This window comes from Rhipicephalus microplus, chromosome 6 (assembly GCF_043290135.1).
Source record: "Rhipicephalus microplus isolate Deutch F79 chromosome 6, USDA_Rmic, whole genome shotgun sequence".
Classification (NCBI taxonomy): Eukaryota; Metazoa; Arthropoda; class Arachnida; order Ixodida; family Ixodidae; genus Rhipicephalus; species Rhipicephalus microplus.
Window position 1 is genome coordinate 104,999,247 of NC_134705.1, and position 18,947 is coordinate 105,018,193.

At 47.0% G+C, this 18,947-nt stretch overlaps 1 protein-coding gene across 4 annotated transcripts in view; it reads left to right on the top strand.

Moving 5' to 3' along the window:
* LOC119167425 (uncharacterized) overlaps window positions 1-18,947 on the top strand; it is a 179,152-nt gene that overhangs the window by 135,532 nt on the left and 24,673 nt on the right. For all 4 annotated transcript variants that reach the window (XM_075866351.1, XM_075866353.1, XM_075866350.1 and 1 more), the window contains 2 exons: window positions 6,927-6,974; window positions 17,190-17,237. In XM_075866351.1, the coding sequence (XP_075722466.1) occupies window positions 6,927-6,974; window positions 17,190-17,237 (96 nt within the window). The remainder of the gene's footprint in view (window positions 1-6,926; window positions 6,975-17,189; window positions 17,238-18,947) is intronic.

Sequence of the window (18,947 nt, forward strand, 5' to 3'; positions counted from 1 at the left end):
TTGTGACCCTCGAGAAACACTTCAGTTCCTAAACTCAAGATAACGAAAACGTGTTTTTGTTAGTCTTGTTTATTTGCTAAAGGCTGGTTCACAGCGGTGACTAGCACTAGCCGCACGACCGTTTGCGACTGCTCGCATGGGTCGCGAAACGACTGCTTTGGCTAGTCACATCCTCACCAATTTTTAAGTCGTGCGACTGCAGTTGCAAAGATGCGGCAACCAACAATCAGCGATGCACAGAAATGGCGCCAGCATTTCTTTATATGCAGGCTCATTGTATTTATTCATTGAACAGGTCTTTGCTGCCAGATACGAACGAGTGCGTTCCTTTGCGTATGTGCCACCATGGCCACCACTAAGTACTTGGAATGGAGATGGCAGAGCGCAGCAGCTCAAGCACAGTATCCAATTTATAAGGCCGCGTTTATTTGAAGCTAAAAGTTGTCAAAATAAAGAGAAAATGAATTCTTCACTATCTTTTCCCGTAATCAAAATAGTTTTTTTATCTTGAACTTGACTTGCCACCGCCTTCAATTCAGCGCGTTCGGAAAGCGTTTGTGCTGCATTCCTTAGCACGGACTAAAGACAGCGCGTTCGTTACGCGTTTGTGCTGCATTGGAGGCGGTAAGTCAAGTTGTATTCATGGAGCATTTCTAAATATTGCGCCTCAAACAAATACGATTTATCGATCGCAGGAAACAGACTGCAACGACTTCTTCGTCTTTTACCCTCGGCAAAAGACACTCGCGCTCCTTCGTTGTCCTCACCACTGGCACATACGCGCGTCATTATTCCCCCTTTAAAAAAACATCGTACGGATGTTAAACGTTTGAGAAGCAAGGCGAAACCAAAAGTGCACAGTTAGTCACTGAAAGTAAGGCTTCATCCGAAGCACGTGGACAATATCTGGTGAATGTCTGCGCCGCTTTGAACACTGCACGCCGTCCGGAACAACCTCGTAGTTGACGTCACTAATGCGTCGCAGAACCTTGTAGGGTCCGAAGTATCTTCGCAACAGCTTTTCGGAAAGCCCACGCTGACGAACAGGTGTCCAGACCCATACTTTGTCGTCCACGTTGTATATGACGGGTCTGTGCCGGAGGTTGTAATACTTGGCATCGTCGTCTTGCTGTTTGGATATTCGCAACCTGGCAAGTTGTCTGGCTTCTTCTGCTAGCTGGGTAAACTCTTGGGCGTCTGTCTCATTGCCATCATTTTCATGAGGGAGCATTGCGTCTACCGTTGTTGTAACCTCGCGTCCGTAGAGGAGACTAAAGGGTGTCTTCCGAAAGGTCTCTTGACGAGCTGTGTTGTAGGCGAACGTGACGTAGGGGAAAATAATGTCCCAGTTCTTGTGCTCTACATCTACGTACATGCTTATCATGTCAGCCAGGGTCTTGTTGAGGCGTTCGGTGAGCCCGTTGGTCTGGGGATGATACGCCGTTGTCTTCCTGTGAGCTGTACCACTTAGTCGGAAAATAGTGTTCAAAAGCTCGGCCATGAACGCAGTACCTCTGTCGGTGATTACTATTGCGGGGGCACCGTGTCTTAAGACGATGGCTTCGATGAAAAATTGCGCCGCTTCAGCTGCTGTTGCCCGTGGCAGAGCGCCTGTCTCCGGGTATCGGGTCAGGTAATCCGTGGCGACGATTATTCATCTGTTTCCAGTGGCAGACTTTGGAAAGGGGCTAAGAAAATCCATGCCAATTTGTGCAAACGGTGTCGCCGGTACTCGAACAGGCTGCAGCAGGCCAGCTGGTTTGATGGATGGTGGCTTGCGGCGCTGGCAATCTAGACATGCCTGCACGTAAGTTTTGACAACTTCGGCAAGTCTTGGCCAGTAATCGTTCTGCCTTATCCTCGCCAATGTTCTTGCGTAACCCAAGTGACCAGTGGTAGGTTCGTCAAGACAGGCTTGCAGTACCTCACGGCGAAGCGAAGAAGGAACGAAGAGCAAGTAGCTGCTGCCGGTGGGTGAAAAGTTCCTCTTATAAAGAACGTCATTTCGCAAGCAGTACGACGGCAGCCCTCTCGCAAATAACTTCGGAACGCAATTCGCTCGCCCTTGTAGGTAATCTATAAGTGGTAGCAGCTCAGCATCGCTACGCTGCTGTTGAGAAAAGGTGGCAATGTCCACAATTCCGAGAAAGGCCGTGTCGTCATCGTCGTTGTCCGGGGATGCCGTCTCAACAGGAGACCGAGAAAGACAGTCGGCATCGGTGTGTCGTTTTCCCGACTTGTAGGCAACAGTGAAGTCAAATTCTTGGAGCCGAAGACTCCATCGTACAAGGCGGCCAGAAGGACCTTTCAAGTTGACTAACCAACAGAAAGAGTGGTGATCGCTGATAACGGTGAAAGGGTGGCCGTACAAATAAGGACGAAATTTCAGGACTGCCCATACCATTGCAAGACATTCTTTTTCCGTCGTAGTGTAATTAGCTTTAGCTCGGGACAGCGTCCTGCTAGCATAGGCGATCAAGTTTTCATTGTTGTCCTTCGACTGTACGAGCACTGCTCCAAGACCCACATTACTAGCGTCTGTATGAAGTATTGTCGGTGCGTCTTCATCGAAGTGGGCCAGCACGGGGGGTGATTATATTCGCTGACGAAGCTCGTGAAATGCCTGCTGTTGGTCTTCGCCCCATCTGAAGGGGGTATCTTCCCGAGTAAGCTGTATCAATTGCCATGCGATGCGCGAAAAATTAGCAATAAACCGCCGGTAGTAGGCACAGAGACCTAAAAAAACGTCGCACTGATTTTTTTGTCTGATGGTGTCGGGAAGTTTGCCACGGCGGCAATTTTATCCAGGTCGGGTCTGATCCCTTCGCTGCTCACGACGTGACCGAGGAATCGAAGTTCGTGGAAGCCGAAGTGGCACTTTTCGGGTTTTAGAGTGAGACCGGCCAAGCGTATTGCTTCAAAAACTGCTTCGAGCCTTCGTAAGTGTTCCTCGAAAGTCGCCGAAAAGACAATCACGTCATCGAGGTACACCAAGCAGGTTTGCCACTTAAGTCCCGACAGAACCGTGTCCATGAGACACTGGAATGTTGCTGGCGCCGAACACAAACCGAAAGGAAGAACCTGAAATTCATAAAGTCCGTCGGGCGTAACAAAGACGGTCTTCTCACGATCTCTCTCATCCTCTTCAATTTGCCAGTAGCCGCTTTTTAAGTCCATAGACGAAAAGTAGCGTGCGTTTCGTAGTCTATCCAATGAATCATCAATACGCGGCAGAGGGTAGACGTCCTTTTTTGTTATCTGATTAAGCTTACGGTAGTCGACGCAGAAACGCAAGCTACCATCCTTCTTTTTGACGAGAACTACACGTGATGCCCAAGGACTGTTAGACGGCCGAATAACACCACCTTCTAGCATCGTTTTCACCTGTTTTTGAATTACCTCACGCTCCTTTGGGGCGACTCGATAAGGATTTTGCCGGATGGGTCTGGCATCGGAATTCGTGATGATGCGGTGTTTCGTCAGTGCCGTTTGACCAACTCTTGATGTGGATGAGAAGCAGCCGTGGAACTTGTTGATCAGCGTGAGAAGGCGGTCTCGCTCAATGGGAGATAACATTGGACCAACGTCTACAGGTGTCGGTGTAGTGATAGTAGACGCTGCTGCTTCCTCCACTAAATGACAATCTTCTGTTTGCGAGAGTTCGTCAAAATAGGCAACAGCCGTGTCTTTAACTATGTGTCGGCGTTCTCTGCTGAAATTTGTCAATAGCAGTTCAGCGCATCCGTCAATAACAGTGATGACAGCCCTGGCAACAGAAATGTCGCTAGTGAATGCGAGCTCCTTGATGTGTTCAGCGACGCCAGTACCATTTCGTAATTTGTCACAGTGCACGGATACGAGAGAACAACTTCGTGGCGGCAGTATGACGTCGTCATCGGCAATACGGAAGTGAGGTGGCTGGCGTTCCTCATCTGTAGCAGTCTCCAAGCTTACAGTGAACGTTACGCTTCTGTCACGGATGTCAATCACAGCCCCGTATTCGCGCAAGAAATCCATTTTCAATATGAGCTGTTTACAGCACTCGTGGAGAATGACGAGGGTGGCGACAAAGGTGGAACCAGCAATGAAGAGTCGGGCCGTGCACTTTCCAACCGGTGTCATCAACTGACCTCCTGCAGTTCTTATATTGGGTCCTTGCCATGGCATTTTCACCTTCCCGAGTCTTTCGGCTAGCTGTAGGCTTATTATAGAAAAGTGGGAGCCAGTGTCCACAAGTGCCGTCACTTGGTGGCCGTCAATGTGAACGACGAGTTCAGCGCTGATAACGTCGGTTACGTCGGCAGTTGTCTCATTCGTCGAATTAGTCGTTGCTGTCGTCTTCTTCGGTATCGATGGCTTCGAGCTGTCACTTGTCTGCAATGGGGGCTGTTCGGAATTTTGAATATTGGCAACCCCACCCCCCGAGGTCGCTGCGTCTAGTTTCCCCGTCGCGGGCTAGGGGACCTGCCCCTGGTGACGTCGGCAAAACTGCGACGATTAGGTCAACTGGGCCGCGCAGGAGACGGAGAACGTGATCTGGGCATTACTGGATTCTGCGGCGGTGTGTTCACATGGGCGTAGTTGTACATGCGTTGATCGTCGTACGCAACGTAATCAGGGTAGCGAGGAAATCTCGAGTACTGAGCGTCGCGATAACGGCAAACTCTGTAGACGTGCCCAGCTTCGCCACAATGAAAGCATACCGGTCGACGGTCAGTGGTACGCCACAAATCGGTTTTCCGACACTGGTAGGTAAGTGGAGACTCACTATTGGGCCACGTTGTGGGGCATGTTGGTTATACGGCATTTGTCTTGTCGGAGGAATCGGTGAGGTTGCGAAAGTGGTCGATACTGACAGTGGCTGTGTTTGCAGGGTTGGTGGTTGTCCAGTCATTGGAGTCTGCTGTGCTGAAGGCGCGACGACGGGGCGTCGGACTGCATCAGCATAAGTAAAATGTCGTCGCACACCATTATAGCCGGATGAAGAGAGAGCCTGGCGGACCTCATCCCGGACAACATCAGCGACAAAAGACAATGTCGGCGTCGGTTCAGTTGCTGGAATTAAAGCAAGCTGCCGAAGCTCCTCCCTCAAAATCTCCCGGATGACTTCCCGCAGAGGCCTGTCGTTGTCGCAGATGCTCGCCGCAGTCGTGACAATATGTGACACCCGAAAATTCTCCTCGTAGTTTGAGCGCAGCTAGGAAGGCTGGAGACGTGCATGGCTAGCCAACCCTCGCGAGCGAGTGATTCGTTACACCCAGCAGGGGCTTTTTTAAGGGCGAAGCTCCCTATTCCGTGGATCATGCGCCCGCGATGCATGTGGTAGTCGCAGTAGTAGTTAGCCACCTTCACAGCCGGACTAAAGGAGCGGAACGCGCACACTATTTCAATTGAGAAGACCCACGCACGTTAATCATGACTAAAAAGGTAATTGTTTCTAATGAAACAACTTACAGTGAAAATTATTGGAGACTGAATCAATAATAAAACTGCCCTTCAGTTTGATGCTTACTTTAAAAAAATCTAGTATCAGAAGGAAGCACTTTTAGCACTATCTGACCAGAAAAAGGTCCCCACTTTAAACTCGCTGAGCACAACCTCCTTAACTTTAGCAAAGGTAAGTGAGGGTTGGGCCACCGTGCCTTGAATATAGTGAACTAGTATACAGCCATAAACGTGAGGCAGTGAAAGGTGGGAAGTAGACACGAAACGCAGGCTGGGAGAAAGTGCGCGAGTGCCACCTTTTATTTAGTCCTTAGAATGTCCACTGGATGTCGGCACTTCTGTATGCAGCATATATGATTAAAAATGTGAAGTGGTGGTACCTGAAGTGTTCGCGAGAGGTACGGAGACATGAACGAATGAACAGACAGGCAGATGCATGGGCGGACGCACAGAGGAATGGATGAGAGATGGACGCATGAATTGACAACTGCAGGGATGAACACACGGACGAGCGGAGGCACGCACACATGAGTAGGCGAACAGACAAACGAGCGCACGAACGGATACACGGACGGATGGATGAAAGCTAGAACGGACGCACGGAGGGTCGCACAAATGGGCGGATGCAAGAAAGTATGTACGGATGGACGCTATGCTCCACTCATTATCGTGCACTTCGTGGATATGTTGTGATTTTTTTGGCTTTGGAGGCTTTTTTGCTGCAAGCACTAACACCGTGGCTTAGGGCATCAGCGTCATTACATTGGCTGGTTCTTCTCTCGAATAAAACTCTATGACTACTGGGAACGCTGCGTATTCGCGAACAAGACCACATATGCAGCGCGCTCTGTTCACTTCGCCCTCTCGGCTGGCGCCAGTTTTCAGAGTTCTCACTGAAAACGAGATCTGGACGTGACTCTCCGGCGTTTCAATTTCAGGTTCCTCGCATGCAGCCTCTGTTGGTGTGACGATAATTCGCTTTTTGATCGCCAGTCATAAAAGGTCACGCAACCGGTGCTTTAGTTGCCAGTGTGAACTAACGGTGACTAGCCGGCTTACGCTACGCCAAATAGATGCTTAGCTACGCCGAACTGAACGTATATTTGTGCTAATCAGTGACATAGGTCAATTTTGTTTGCATATATTGTTTGACTGCATGCTTTTTTGTAATTTCAAAAGTAAGCAAAATTTATTGGGTTTTCAAAATAATTTAAAATATAATTAAGGCCCCATATTACGCATTCAACTATTATTGTTTCATAAGAGATATGCCTGAATAGAAATGATTGCTGACACTAAAGCATTTTTACTTCAGCACACTACCCAAGTTTTCTTAACACTCACCACTCACAAAGCTCGGTCATATACTCATTATAATTAGTGCTACAGTGTTTAGGACGGATTGCATCACAAGTTCACTAAACTTCTATGAAAAGTGAATTTAGGCTGCAGTGTTGATTTTGGTTGTCTTCTTGTTTCAGCCTGGGTCGTCTACGAATCCCGGAACTATCCGACCTGGTCCAACTCAGGCAAGTGTTTTAGCTAAATGACCACTGCGTGATCGCATATATATATATATATATATATATATATATATATATATATATATATATATATATATATATATATATATATATATATATATATATATATGAGGTAGGCATAAAGTGACTGCAGAGGTCTGGCAAGAACAGACGTCGAGAGTACAGTTTACGGTGCTCGCATGATGCCCAGCAGAAACCGATGTACCGTCCTAGGCTAAATAAAGTCTATGTCACTGAAAACGACAGTATTTTACAGCACGAATTTTCTGCCTAACGATAGGGTACGCAGTGCGATCACGTAAATTTCCCTATTCCGTGTGCACTAGCGTACGCTTCGATACTGAAATCCTCAAAAAGTCTGTACAGTGAGTGAAATTACTTCATTCCAAAAAAATCGAAGCAATATACACTGACTGCCATGCAGTAATGCAGTTTCAAGAAAAGAAAACAAACAAGAATCAGTCATACAAATCTGTATGTCGAGACAATGATTCTTTAACTGGACACTCACTCATCGGCACCAAAAAGAACGCATGCAGCTTCCAACCTCACATATTACCTCATCATGTCCCAAGCCCCACTCATCATTATTCACTCCTGGTATATGCTGTAACACTGTTTCGAGGAGGAGGAGGTAAGTTTATTTACAGAAAGGCAGAGAGGTCGGCCTGAGCAATAGCTTGCTCTAGCCTGCTACTCTACACTGGGGAAAGGGGAAGGGGAAAAGAAAGAATAATGGATGACGATGGTGAGATAGAGAGGTGAGTATGTAGTGTTCTTTCTAGCTGAGACACATTTCATAGCCGCGCACATAGTCCAGTTGTTTCCAAAAAGGTTATAACTGCTCTTCTGACCGCAGTTGCACTGTTGGTGTCTGGCCAAGGGCCCAACATGGTCTCATCAGTTAATGACCTACTGCGGTATAGTTCAGTAGAAGAAATCAGTGTTTGTCGTTCACGTCCGTATGCTGGGCAGACACAAAATAGGTGCTCAACTGTTTCTGGCACATCACAGTGTTCACAATTAAGACCGGTGTCACTGCGACCGATGATATGTGCGTAACGTCTGGTGTACGCTACACTAAGACGAATGCGGTGGATCATACTTGTGAGTGGCCGTTTCAATTTAGGGGGCATGCGGAACCTCATTTCCGGGTCCCATTTGTGAAGTCGCTGATGTCGCCGTTCCGGTTTTGTCCAGTGCTGAAGTGTGTAGCTGCGCATCACGCAGCGAAGCAGGGCGTTCCTGTCAGCTCGTGAAAACGCAATGCGTACTTCAGGGGCACTGCTTAAGGCACTTTTAGCTTCAGCGTCTGCCTCTTCGTTTCCCATCACGCCGCAATGAGCGGGAATCTACTGGAAAATATAAGATGACCATTTGTGGAAGCAACCTGAATAAGTTCTGTGATTTATATTGCCAAGCTGTAATACGGACCTTGCTTCATGATGCAATTAATGGTTTGCAAAGCGGGTTTGGCATCACAGAAAATCGTCCAGGCTCGAGGTCGCTCTCCGGAAATAAATCTTATTGCCTCCCGGATAGCGACAAGTTCTGCGGCAGTTGATGTGGTTTTATGGTCCACTTTGAATCGTCGAGCGATATCCATGTCTGGGATGACAAGGGCTGCGGTGGAGGTGTTTAGCGTGGTGGATCCGTCGGTGTACACGTGCAGAGAACCACTGTACGTTGTATAAATGTGATGTAGGGTCAGTTGTCTGAGGCCAACAGAAGAAATGAGCGACTTCTTCGTGATTCCAGGTATCGTAAAAGAAACATGTGGTTTAGGCAGGACCCATGGAGGCACTGCAGGGGCATTTGGCGGAGAAAACCTTGATGGTATAATATTTTCATGCCACGATATTACTCTTTAGAAACTGCAATATGGGTGAGTGGCGGGTAGTACTGACAGGGGATGCTGTCTGTGTCTGCTCAGCAATCGGAGGTGAAATCTAAGTGGCTCGCAGAGCATGTATACACTGATGGGACAAGCCCGAGCCTTTGCGATTGCCCCATTTGTTGAAGTACAGCGCGGTAGACCCAAGCATCTTCGTAAGCATTCAGCTTGAACACTCTCTAACGTCTTCACACAACTAGGTCTCATATTGGAGAGCACCGGCATGCTGTATCGAATGTATCCCACAAATAGATAATTGTACAATTGAAGTAGCGATGATTCTGATGGGCCCCATCTTGCTCCTGCTACAGGGCAAAGAATGAGAGCAAAGCTCTTCGATTTAGTTTTAAGTACTGCGACATGCCTCGTCCACGATAGATCTCTGTGTACGACAACCCCAAGGAACTTGTGGTGCGTTACAGCAGGTATCGCTGTCCCATTATTAAATATCGGGTATTTTGACATATGCTTGCGCGTTAACGCAAGCACTGCGCATTTGTAGATAGAAAAAGTGAGCCCCTGACGTCGTAGATATTTGTATGTGATCGTCACTGCACGCTGTAGTCGAGCTCGTAATTGCGGACGAGTAGTTCTGGATGCCCATATGCCTATGTCATCAGCGTATGCATTGATCTTCACCGTGCTGGGAAGTTCTGCTGCTAGGCCAATCATTGTAACATTGAATAGGATCGAGCTGAGAACTCCTCCTTGGGGGACGAACCTTATATCGATCGGTGTCTCCGTTATTTGTCGTCATGTAAATGGTGCGGTCCCTAAGGTAGCTAAAAATGCAAGCGTACAGTCGTCCACCGATGTCGAAATCTTCCAGTGCGGTAAGGATCGCATAATGCAGCACATTATCGTAGGCACCCTTAGTGTCTAAGAAGACCGCCGCCACTAGTCTGCGTCGGCTTCTTTCCTCTTCAACACTGGTGATCAAGTCGACCACACCATCAATGGCAGATCGGCCTCTTCTGAAGCCGTTCATAAATGCAAGAAAGCAGTTGTTGCTCTATAGAAGCCACTCTAATCTTGACAGTACCATTCTTTCCATCACTTTTTCGACCCAGCTGGCTAAGGCGATTCGTCTGCAGGAGGAAAGTGCATAAGGACACTTCCCCGGCATAAGCAATGCAATAATGCGACTGCATTTCTAATGAACTGGGACTTCTCCTGACTCCCATGAGGTGTTATAATGAGATAACAGGATACGTCGTGCTTCTGTATTAAGATGGTTGAGTGCAGCATACGTGATTCCGTCAGGTCCTGGTGCCGATGATCGGCGGGAGGCAGAAATCGTAGCGTCAAGCTCATGCATTGTAAAACGTACATCAAGGCGCTCGTCAGACAATGGAGGCGTAACGGTAGTAAGAGGTTCATTAGTGGCAAGACCATCAGTGGTGTCCACAATGAAGCTACAGTATTCACTGGCTATCTCAACTTCTGTCCGTCCCTTATGTAGAGAAACAGCTTGAAATGGTTGACGTTGTTGGGGAGTTGTCTGCAAACTTCGTACCACCCGCCAGATCTTAGATAGAGGTTGCCTGGGGTTCAGAGATCCACAGAAATTTCTCCAACGTTGCCTGTCGATCTTGTCAAGATGCTGAAGAACATGTCGCTGAGCTCGACGACAGGCGGAAAGGTCTGAAGGCAACTTCGTTCGTCTGTATCGGCGTTCGGCACGGCGACGCATTGCACGAAGGGCCTCGTATTGGGAGTCAAGTGCTGCTCTCTGCATCGGTAGGTTAACCTGTTTGGTTGTGTCACGCAGTGAAGAAGCAATGATGTTCTCTACCTCGAATGGATCAGTCGTGTGCTCACAGCCAGACTTGACAGATGCCTTGAACAGTGTCCAGTCGGTTTGACGGATGTAGCGTGTGTGCGTGCGGCGAAACCACCTGAACTGAACATAGGTTAGAAGGTGGTCACTGGCGCGAATGTCCAGATCTGTGCACCAACAAGCGGAAGACAGAAGGCTTCTGGAAACGAGACAGAGGTCGAGGCAGCTGCTGTAGACGTGCCACGAACAAATGTAGGTGATCCGTCGTTGAGTACGCTTAGTCCATAGTTGCATATAAAATTGGCCAAATCCCTTCCGCGATAATTCGTTGTAGTGCTACCCCAGAGAGGAAGATGTGCATTAAAATCGCCGATCACAATATGTGACCTTTGTGCTGCTTGGAGAATGGTCCCCAGGTAGAAGCAGTCCATCTGTGCGCTTGGGTGTATGTATCCTCCTATTACTGAGAATGTCCGCGTTTTATATGTTATAGTCAGGCTCACGTAATCATTGATGGTATGCGACGCGACTTCATGTCTCAAGAACGTCAAATCACGGCGTATATAAACGAAAACTCTGCTCGAACGTTGATCACTGTGGCACCAAATCTGAATATATCCAGATATACGAAAAGTTGAAACCATATTCGGTTCACATATAACTATAACAGGAAATTGATATTTAAAAACCCATTGTCTGAAGTCTGACAGACGGCAGCGTAGGCCACGAGCATTCCATTGCATAAGAAGCGACTGGCGCATGCGTTCTTCGAACATCAGTGTCATGTTCACTTACTGAAGAACCAGTAGAAGAGGCTCCAAAACCTGAACTAGCTGCACAGCCGCTTTAGCAGCGGGATTGTTTAGGCTGCTGAGAATCTTACGCATCGAACCCATCAAATTTTTAAGCATAGCCTTGACATCTGCGTTGTCCATCTTCTTGTTTTCTTCATTGGGGGTAGGGGCACTATGTGATGATGGCACTATCGTACCTCTTGATGGTAGTCAAGGCCACTGAGTCTCCGACGTGGGGAGAGCCATGACTAGTTACATTGTATTTGCGTGGACTGTATTGGCATTTGAGCATCTGTATCCTCCTTTCTGGCCGACAAAAGTAGGCGAGTAGGTGTTGAGGCCATGGTTTTGTGTGTCAAATTCGATAAGCTATGAGCACTGCTGCTTCGTTTGCGTCGGTGTCGCGAACGATGTTTACGGCGCCGTACAGCCCTTGCAGCTTCTCTGTGAGTGGAGTAGTCTCGAATCATCTTCTTCAGGATACTAATTTCATTCCTCATTTTGGAACATTCCTTTGATGTTGCGTCGTGGGTGCCTGAGCAGTTTGGGCATTTGGCCACAGCATTGCAGTTATCACTATCATGAAGGCCACCGCAATACTTGCATGTTACTGCACCCTTGCAAACCGCATTAACGTGCCCAAATTTCCTGCATTTATGACATTGCAGAGGTTTTGGTACGTAAGGATGCACCGAGTGCCTCACGTACCCAACTTTTACATGTTTCGGTAACGTCTTCGACTGAAACACTACTTTAACACATCGCGTGCGTCCAAAGCGGTGGAAACCAAGCACGGGAGCCGACGATGACAGCAGTTTCTCGAGACTCGAGTCTGTTATCTCCTCACCGCATCGTATATAACTCCTGTTGTTGTTTCTTCGCCATACACGGAGAATGCGCAAACTGGAATGTTTCCTATTCGAAGAATCGCTTTCAGCGTGTCCAATAAAGCCTTCGTAGTGACCTCCACGGACAGTATGTTCTTTTGAGTATTTATGCGTATTTCTACGACTTTCCCTGGAGCGATGGGCTCAAAGTACTCTGACAGGCTCTGCCTATTTAGAGAGTTCAAGATGTCTGTCTTTGATGTCGGCTCATACAATATGGTGTACGACCGCATGCTACTCGCCTTTGTCTGTGCTTGCCAGCCAGTCGGCGATGTCCGGCTGATTTTCCTCTTCAGACGTCAGCTTGGTACGACCACGTAGTCGCTGTCCGAAGCCATATCTTCAACAGGGGAGTCATCAGAATTCTCAACGTGGACCACGCTTGGGCCGGGGTGACAACTTGTGTCAGACGCACTATGATGTGGTCGGCCCGGTCCCGGTTGCTGGATGGGGTTTTGATCCCCCATTCTAAGGGGGAACGCCCCTCTGAGGTGTTTCGATTATTGAAAAGCCTAGGCAGAAGAATGAGAAAACTCACAGAGCTCGAAGCAAAGGCTTTTCTCTGTGACAACTTCTTCTTCCTGCACCGTGACACTGTTTCAATTGACATGCAATGCAATGCAACTGGCCATAGGTTGTATTCACGTGACGTCAGCTTGGCGGGGGTGGCAGCGGAAAGTGCTCCAGCTGTGCTGGCAACCACTTGGCCATCATTTTGAAGGCCGCCATATCGGCAGCCGGTGGCATTCCGGCAGTTGAGTCCAGCGGTTCCAACGGGTGCGCCAAAGTTACTGCGGGCAAATTGCTGATGTTTTATTTTATTTTGATTTAGAAGGTACGAGATTTACCATTTCTTAAGATGCTGCATCCTCGAGCAATGTGTGCTTGGCTCTCTTGCGTGTTTTTGCCGAGAAATTGGATGCGGATGCTAAAGAGCGATACATGAACAAAGTGGGTCTCTGCAGTGTGCGTAGACCCACTCATTCTGGTGAGCGACGACGCTGCATTGGACAGCAGACTCGTTTCTAAGGTGGAACTTTGAGACACAAGGAACTGCTTAGTGCATATACGACGAGTTATGTGACTCAAAGCCAAAAAGTCGTCTGATGTTTGACTTGTGGGTTTGTCCACAACCGTTCGCTGAAAAGTCGTAGTGAATGCGTCGCTGTGGTTGCGAAGGTAAGATAATCTTAAGGTATATTGTATCTGTAAGCGCTAAAGTCGAGTTTACCAATAACTTAGATACTAGTGCGATCTTTTACGAATATAGTTGTAGCGGCGAGCTAAACAACGCTTGAAAACTTGCATGACGAAACAATAATGCATGGGGCATATTAGGTTGTGGTAAAGTGCTTTGATCAATCACACAGCTTTGATCAATCAAACTTAAAGTATCAGGAGCTATAAATTATTCTCTAAAATTAAGGTCACCTGTGTTTTGACGCAAGTGTACTGAGCCAGGTCACTTTAGCGAGAAAAAAAAGCGTGTGTTTTTTATTTATGCTCGCAGCGAAACGTGCATGTAATTATACGATTAGTCCAACGCTGACTACACCACTGTTGTGTGCTTTTCGCAGATATCTCTGCGAAAGCAATGAAACTGACTGCATTTGCTCTGTTATAGTGATTTCTTTATTTTCGTGTAATTGTCGGAATCAAAACTCAACTGAGTTTCCATTCGCAGGTGAATGAATCTCAAGCACTCTCCTCGCAGCCTTGTTAAAACAGCGTGGCGAAGATGGCTGAATCACTCGCCATGACACTCTGCCGCAACCTGCAGTGTACGGCCCGCTACATGACTGTGAATAACGTTTGGCAAGGAATAAAAATTAAGTAGTTTCGCGCTTTTAGGCTCGTCACCCTTCTATTTCATGCTACGGCTGCACATAAATACAGCACACTCAACCGTCGAAACGGATGGTGGGAGCAAAAAATGTCCCAATTTCAGTATCACGCAGAAGCACACACAATTGTACAAGATCTTAGTGATGGCGGGCGGAACTAGCCCCTTTCCCGCCTTGCACGCATGCTGTGCGGAGTGCCGAAGCGTTGGCTGCAAAATCACAGGGTTGCTCGGTGGTATATACCACATATTATGACTACGACAACACGTGACAAGGGACTCACGTGTTGAAAACCTTTGCCCTTAAAAAAATAGTTGAAGACGCCGGCAGCAACAAACGCACAACGAAGGTGAACATACTCGTGCATCTTGCGCTTGTGGACAAGAGCGATTGAGAGCAACGCATTTTGTGCAATCCAAACTCAACGAGGTATATACGCTTGTGCACAGCATGCAAATGAACGTGTATTGCACCCGGTGCACTGGTAATCGCAATTAATTCCGATCGAAATCAGTTTTCTCAACAGATATTGGCGCCGTTTTGCAGCTGATGTAAGCGAGTCAGTCACAACGAGCATTATTGCGATTGAATGTGCCCGTGTGACAGCGCTTTAAGATATAACTCTCGAAATGCTGAATTGGCATATATTACGCTGCACACGCACGAACGGTTCATAGGTTGCCACTTGCGCTTGCTCTTTACAAGCCACAGGAGTCGCCTTTTCAGATCTTTCGAGAATCTGAACACGCTGTAGCTATTTCGCGGGTGGTTTCTGCGCTGTGGCACGCAACAGCGAGGTATTTTGTCCCTCGGAAAACGTCGCGCACGTGTCTCACTCAACCAACCACTGCGAGACGGTAAAAGCCGAATGACGGCTGCCGATCGGAAGGTGCCACCTACCCTTTCAAAGAGTGCCTCCACCCTCTAAGCACGAGCGCATTGATGAACCCTAGTGAAGCAAGTGCGCAGTGCCATTTAGAGAACAGTAGTACAAGCGCGTATCTGCGACGCGACATGCGACCAACCCCCCCCCCCCCCCCTCCCCTTGAGGAGCTTCATCCTTAACATCTTCGTCACCACTCAGCCGCTTGAACACCTCAAATGTCAAGGCAACAGCGTGGCGGGCTCGAAACGCACAGCACCTCGAGCTCCACCCACCCCCCAACACGCAGCGCTTACAAGTCAGGAGGCCAAAGCAAAGAGACTCGCCGTGAAGTGAACCCGGACCTGCAGGCCACCGAAGCAGAAGCGAAGAGGGGGCGCCATCAAGCAGATCGTGTGGTAAGAGGTCGAGAAACAGAAGCAAAACAGAAGCCACGGCAAGAGAAACCTGAAAACTGTGGGTGTGGGATGCCGTGCCCAAGCGCCAAAGCGGTTGCTACCTGACTTAGGCTATGCCGACGCACGCTTTAGGCGCAGTGTGCTCAGCCACATGTGCGGCCACAGCTGCAAAGTATGCGGCTGCTTGCGGTTCGAGAAAATGACCATAACTGCAAGCATTAGAGGAATCCCGCATCCAAAATCATCGCGTTTCTACAACAAGAGTTCCTTCCAGCTGCCAAGCTATGGACCCCGCCAGCACCCCACAGTTAGTGCAGAGTTGCTAGTGGCTTTGCATATAAAGTCACCCTGGTGGCGAGAAACGCTCCTACCATGAGTGATACTGTTGATTACCGATATTCTCCCAAGCTTCCTCTGCTGTGTGCTCTTAGCCCCTTGAAGAGTGCCTCTTAGCTCCACGTCTGCTTGTAATTTGCGTGAGGCGTTTGACTCTTGGCAGCGGCCAGTACTGTAATAAGGAGCAGGATGTTTCACACGCCCATATTCAAAACAATGCAGTTCCAGCCATAGAACGTGCCTAATGCCGCAACATTTGGTGTACACATAATGCGCCAGCTCGTTACCGAGCCTTCCTACAGACTTTATCTCACCTGGCTCAAAGATATCCAACAGTCACCACTATACAAATACCTTAAAATCAAGATCGACTGTAGCCACCTTCTGTCAAAAGAGAAATATGATGTGAATTTTTCGCCACTGAAATGATCCTGCCCATGAAGTTACAGACCTCGATGTTGGTTTACAGGCTGACAATGTACTAGAAATCACGGTGATTCGTTGGCAACACACTTTACTGATCATAAGTTTATAATTTGTTAACAGAAACGAATCTCCACACTCAACTTTGTTTTAGTGAAATAACGTATCTTGTGTATATGAAGCCTATAGCTGCTTAATCATAAACTAATATTCTTTAAAGAGAAGTGGGTTCGCAAGCTCTCCTAGGAGCACAAGTTCGGTACTTTGCAAAAGAACATCTCATATGTATAAAACATTACATAGTTCACGGAAATGTATATATCACATTGATTTGTAAGCAATAGACCTTGTGTATGTAATGAATATAGAAGAACCTGGTAGTCTTTATACGGTGGTAGAAGATGTTTATGAATTATAAATGCATTACCCAATGATCTCTGAACAAGCTCCTCTAACATCATTCACTTTGTGGATATAAGGCGTAGGTTTTTGAATTACATTGCAACTTGCCAATTGCATACATGAAATCTGCTTTCATATTTTCTTGCAACTAAGAGGAACATTTCTGACACATTATTGTTGTTGAGTGATTCCACAATTCTAGACATTCCTTCAAGTAATGAATCCAGCTACCGTGATGAAAGGTGAAGTACCTTGCTCTCACTGTAGGTGATTGTCCTCCTCGTTTTATTACCGACAGTCTTTGTACATAGCGTAATAGGGTTTTCACACAATATGTGTTTACAGGGTCACTCGGAAATCAGATGCACTCACCGAATTATCCTGAAGAAACACAAAGTTAATTTCGAAGAGCCTCAGTTGAGGTCTTGCTGATAAAACAACAGAATTAACAGCTCAAATAAAAACGCGAAATTATAAATACTTCTTGAAACACAAATAATACGTCGCTTGTGCCTTTCTGTATTTTGTTTTCTTGATTTTCAAACCATCCTGTTTTCAGAAATGGCTGGCCAAAGCATTTTATGGTGGATTGATTCCTATTCAAAGGGCAAGTCTTTATTTTTTTCAATCTGTATGATAAATCGATGTGCGGAGAACGCACAACTGTAGACTTTTTCTAATTTATATGGTATACAAACTTTGTGTTATATAATATTTCTCGCGACTTACAAATGCATATCAGTAAAACAATACACAACATAGGAGGTGAAGTGAGGACACTGCAGAACAATCGTTATTGAATGAACTCTTTTTTCTGAAAATACATACTTCTTTTCATTACCAAGAGTGTCGATTGGTGGCCCACACTATACTTTGTATTCTTTAATATTTAATAATATTCCTAGGGTGGTCTCTGTTTTACTTAGATATATTGATGCACTAGTTGAATTCCTATAATCACACTCAGGGAAGGCCCTCGCAATGGCGTTATAAAAAGCGCTTTCATAGGCGATCATATGCATAATTTTTGTATTTATGCAGAGAAATAACTTTTCATAAAGGACGAAATTTGTTTGCACAAGGTGCTGGTGAAGGTAGCTTTTGTTTCTTTTCAGATGATACAGAAGATGTGAATGTGACTATGAAGTTTATGTCAACATTGGCTTGCCTTAGTCAATGATGGATGTTATGCGAAATCAGCACAGTCACCTAGTGGGTGCTCTAGTAATAGCTAGGGCTATCTAAGTTATGGGAGGTGGAGCAGACGACGTCTTGCGCGGACTACCACAGCACACGTTTTTGCGTACTGCGTCGTGACTTCGGCAGCTGCATGCACATACTTTATTTTATTCACGGTGACCAAGATGCTGCAACACTGCTGTGTCCTCTTTTACAATCATCGTGGAGTGACTAAGTTTGAAGTAAGAAAGGTTCATGCGTCTTTTTGATTTAGGTGTTTCGTTGACGTTCGGATCGAGTCGACAAATGTTTTTATCGCAGTGATGATACCGTGATAAAGATTTTGGTTACATCGTATTGATGTTACTGTGATTAAAATGCATGTGCTGCGAAGCCGACTGGTCACCGCGCTAAGAGCTAACATTGGGCTAACTGCGCCCGACAGCACTGGTAGGTTGGCCAGCTTGTCCTTTATTCCTGGGGATCACGAAAAGGAGATTGGTGGAGCACTTTGCCGGTGGTGTAGCCGCATGCTTTGAGATGGACCTAAAGCACAGATTATTCATTTACAACTGGTAGGCGTACGAGCTGGCAAGCAAGTCATTCCACGAGCAAAACCAGTGCATCTTGTAGTCACCGCAGCCACTCCTCATGCAGCTGTTTGCCAGATTTTTTAGTTTTCTGTTTTGTTCCATACAGTTCCCCGACAACTGCATCGCTCTCTCGCGCTCTCCAGGAGCAACGCCATCACGCAGCACAGTATCACGTCGGTATGCGCTAGTGGTGATCAAGCATGCTTCAAAAACTTTACCCAAGGAATAATAATAAAATTAATACAGCAGCAAAGCACGGCCACCTAAGTGGCCGCAGCAAATGATGAAGTGAATGTGATCATTCGTGTTCACACTAAACTTCTTTTTCGATCGTGAGGACGACCCTGATGAGAAAAATACGATTAGTAAAAGTAAGGACGGTTCACCAGACCAGCAGTCCAGTTCATCTGGGCTTCTTTGCTATCAGCTGGCTGGAAAAGTTCGAGTGTTGCAGTTATTCGGGCTACTACAAAAGCCATTAAAGCCCGTCGACACCATTGTAGGTATATGGAAAAGCAAGGTATTCTCAAAAGCCGCTGTAATAA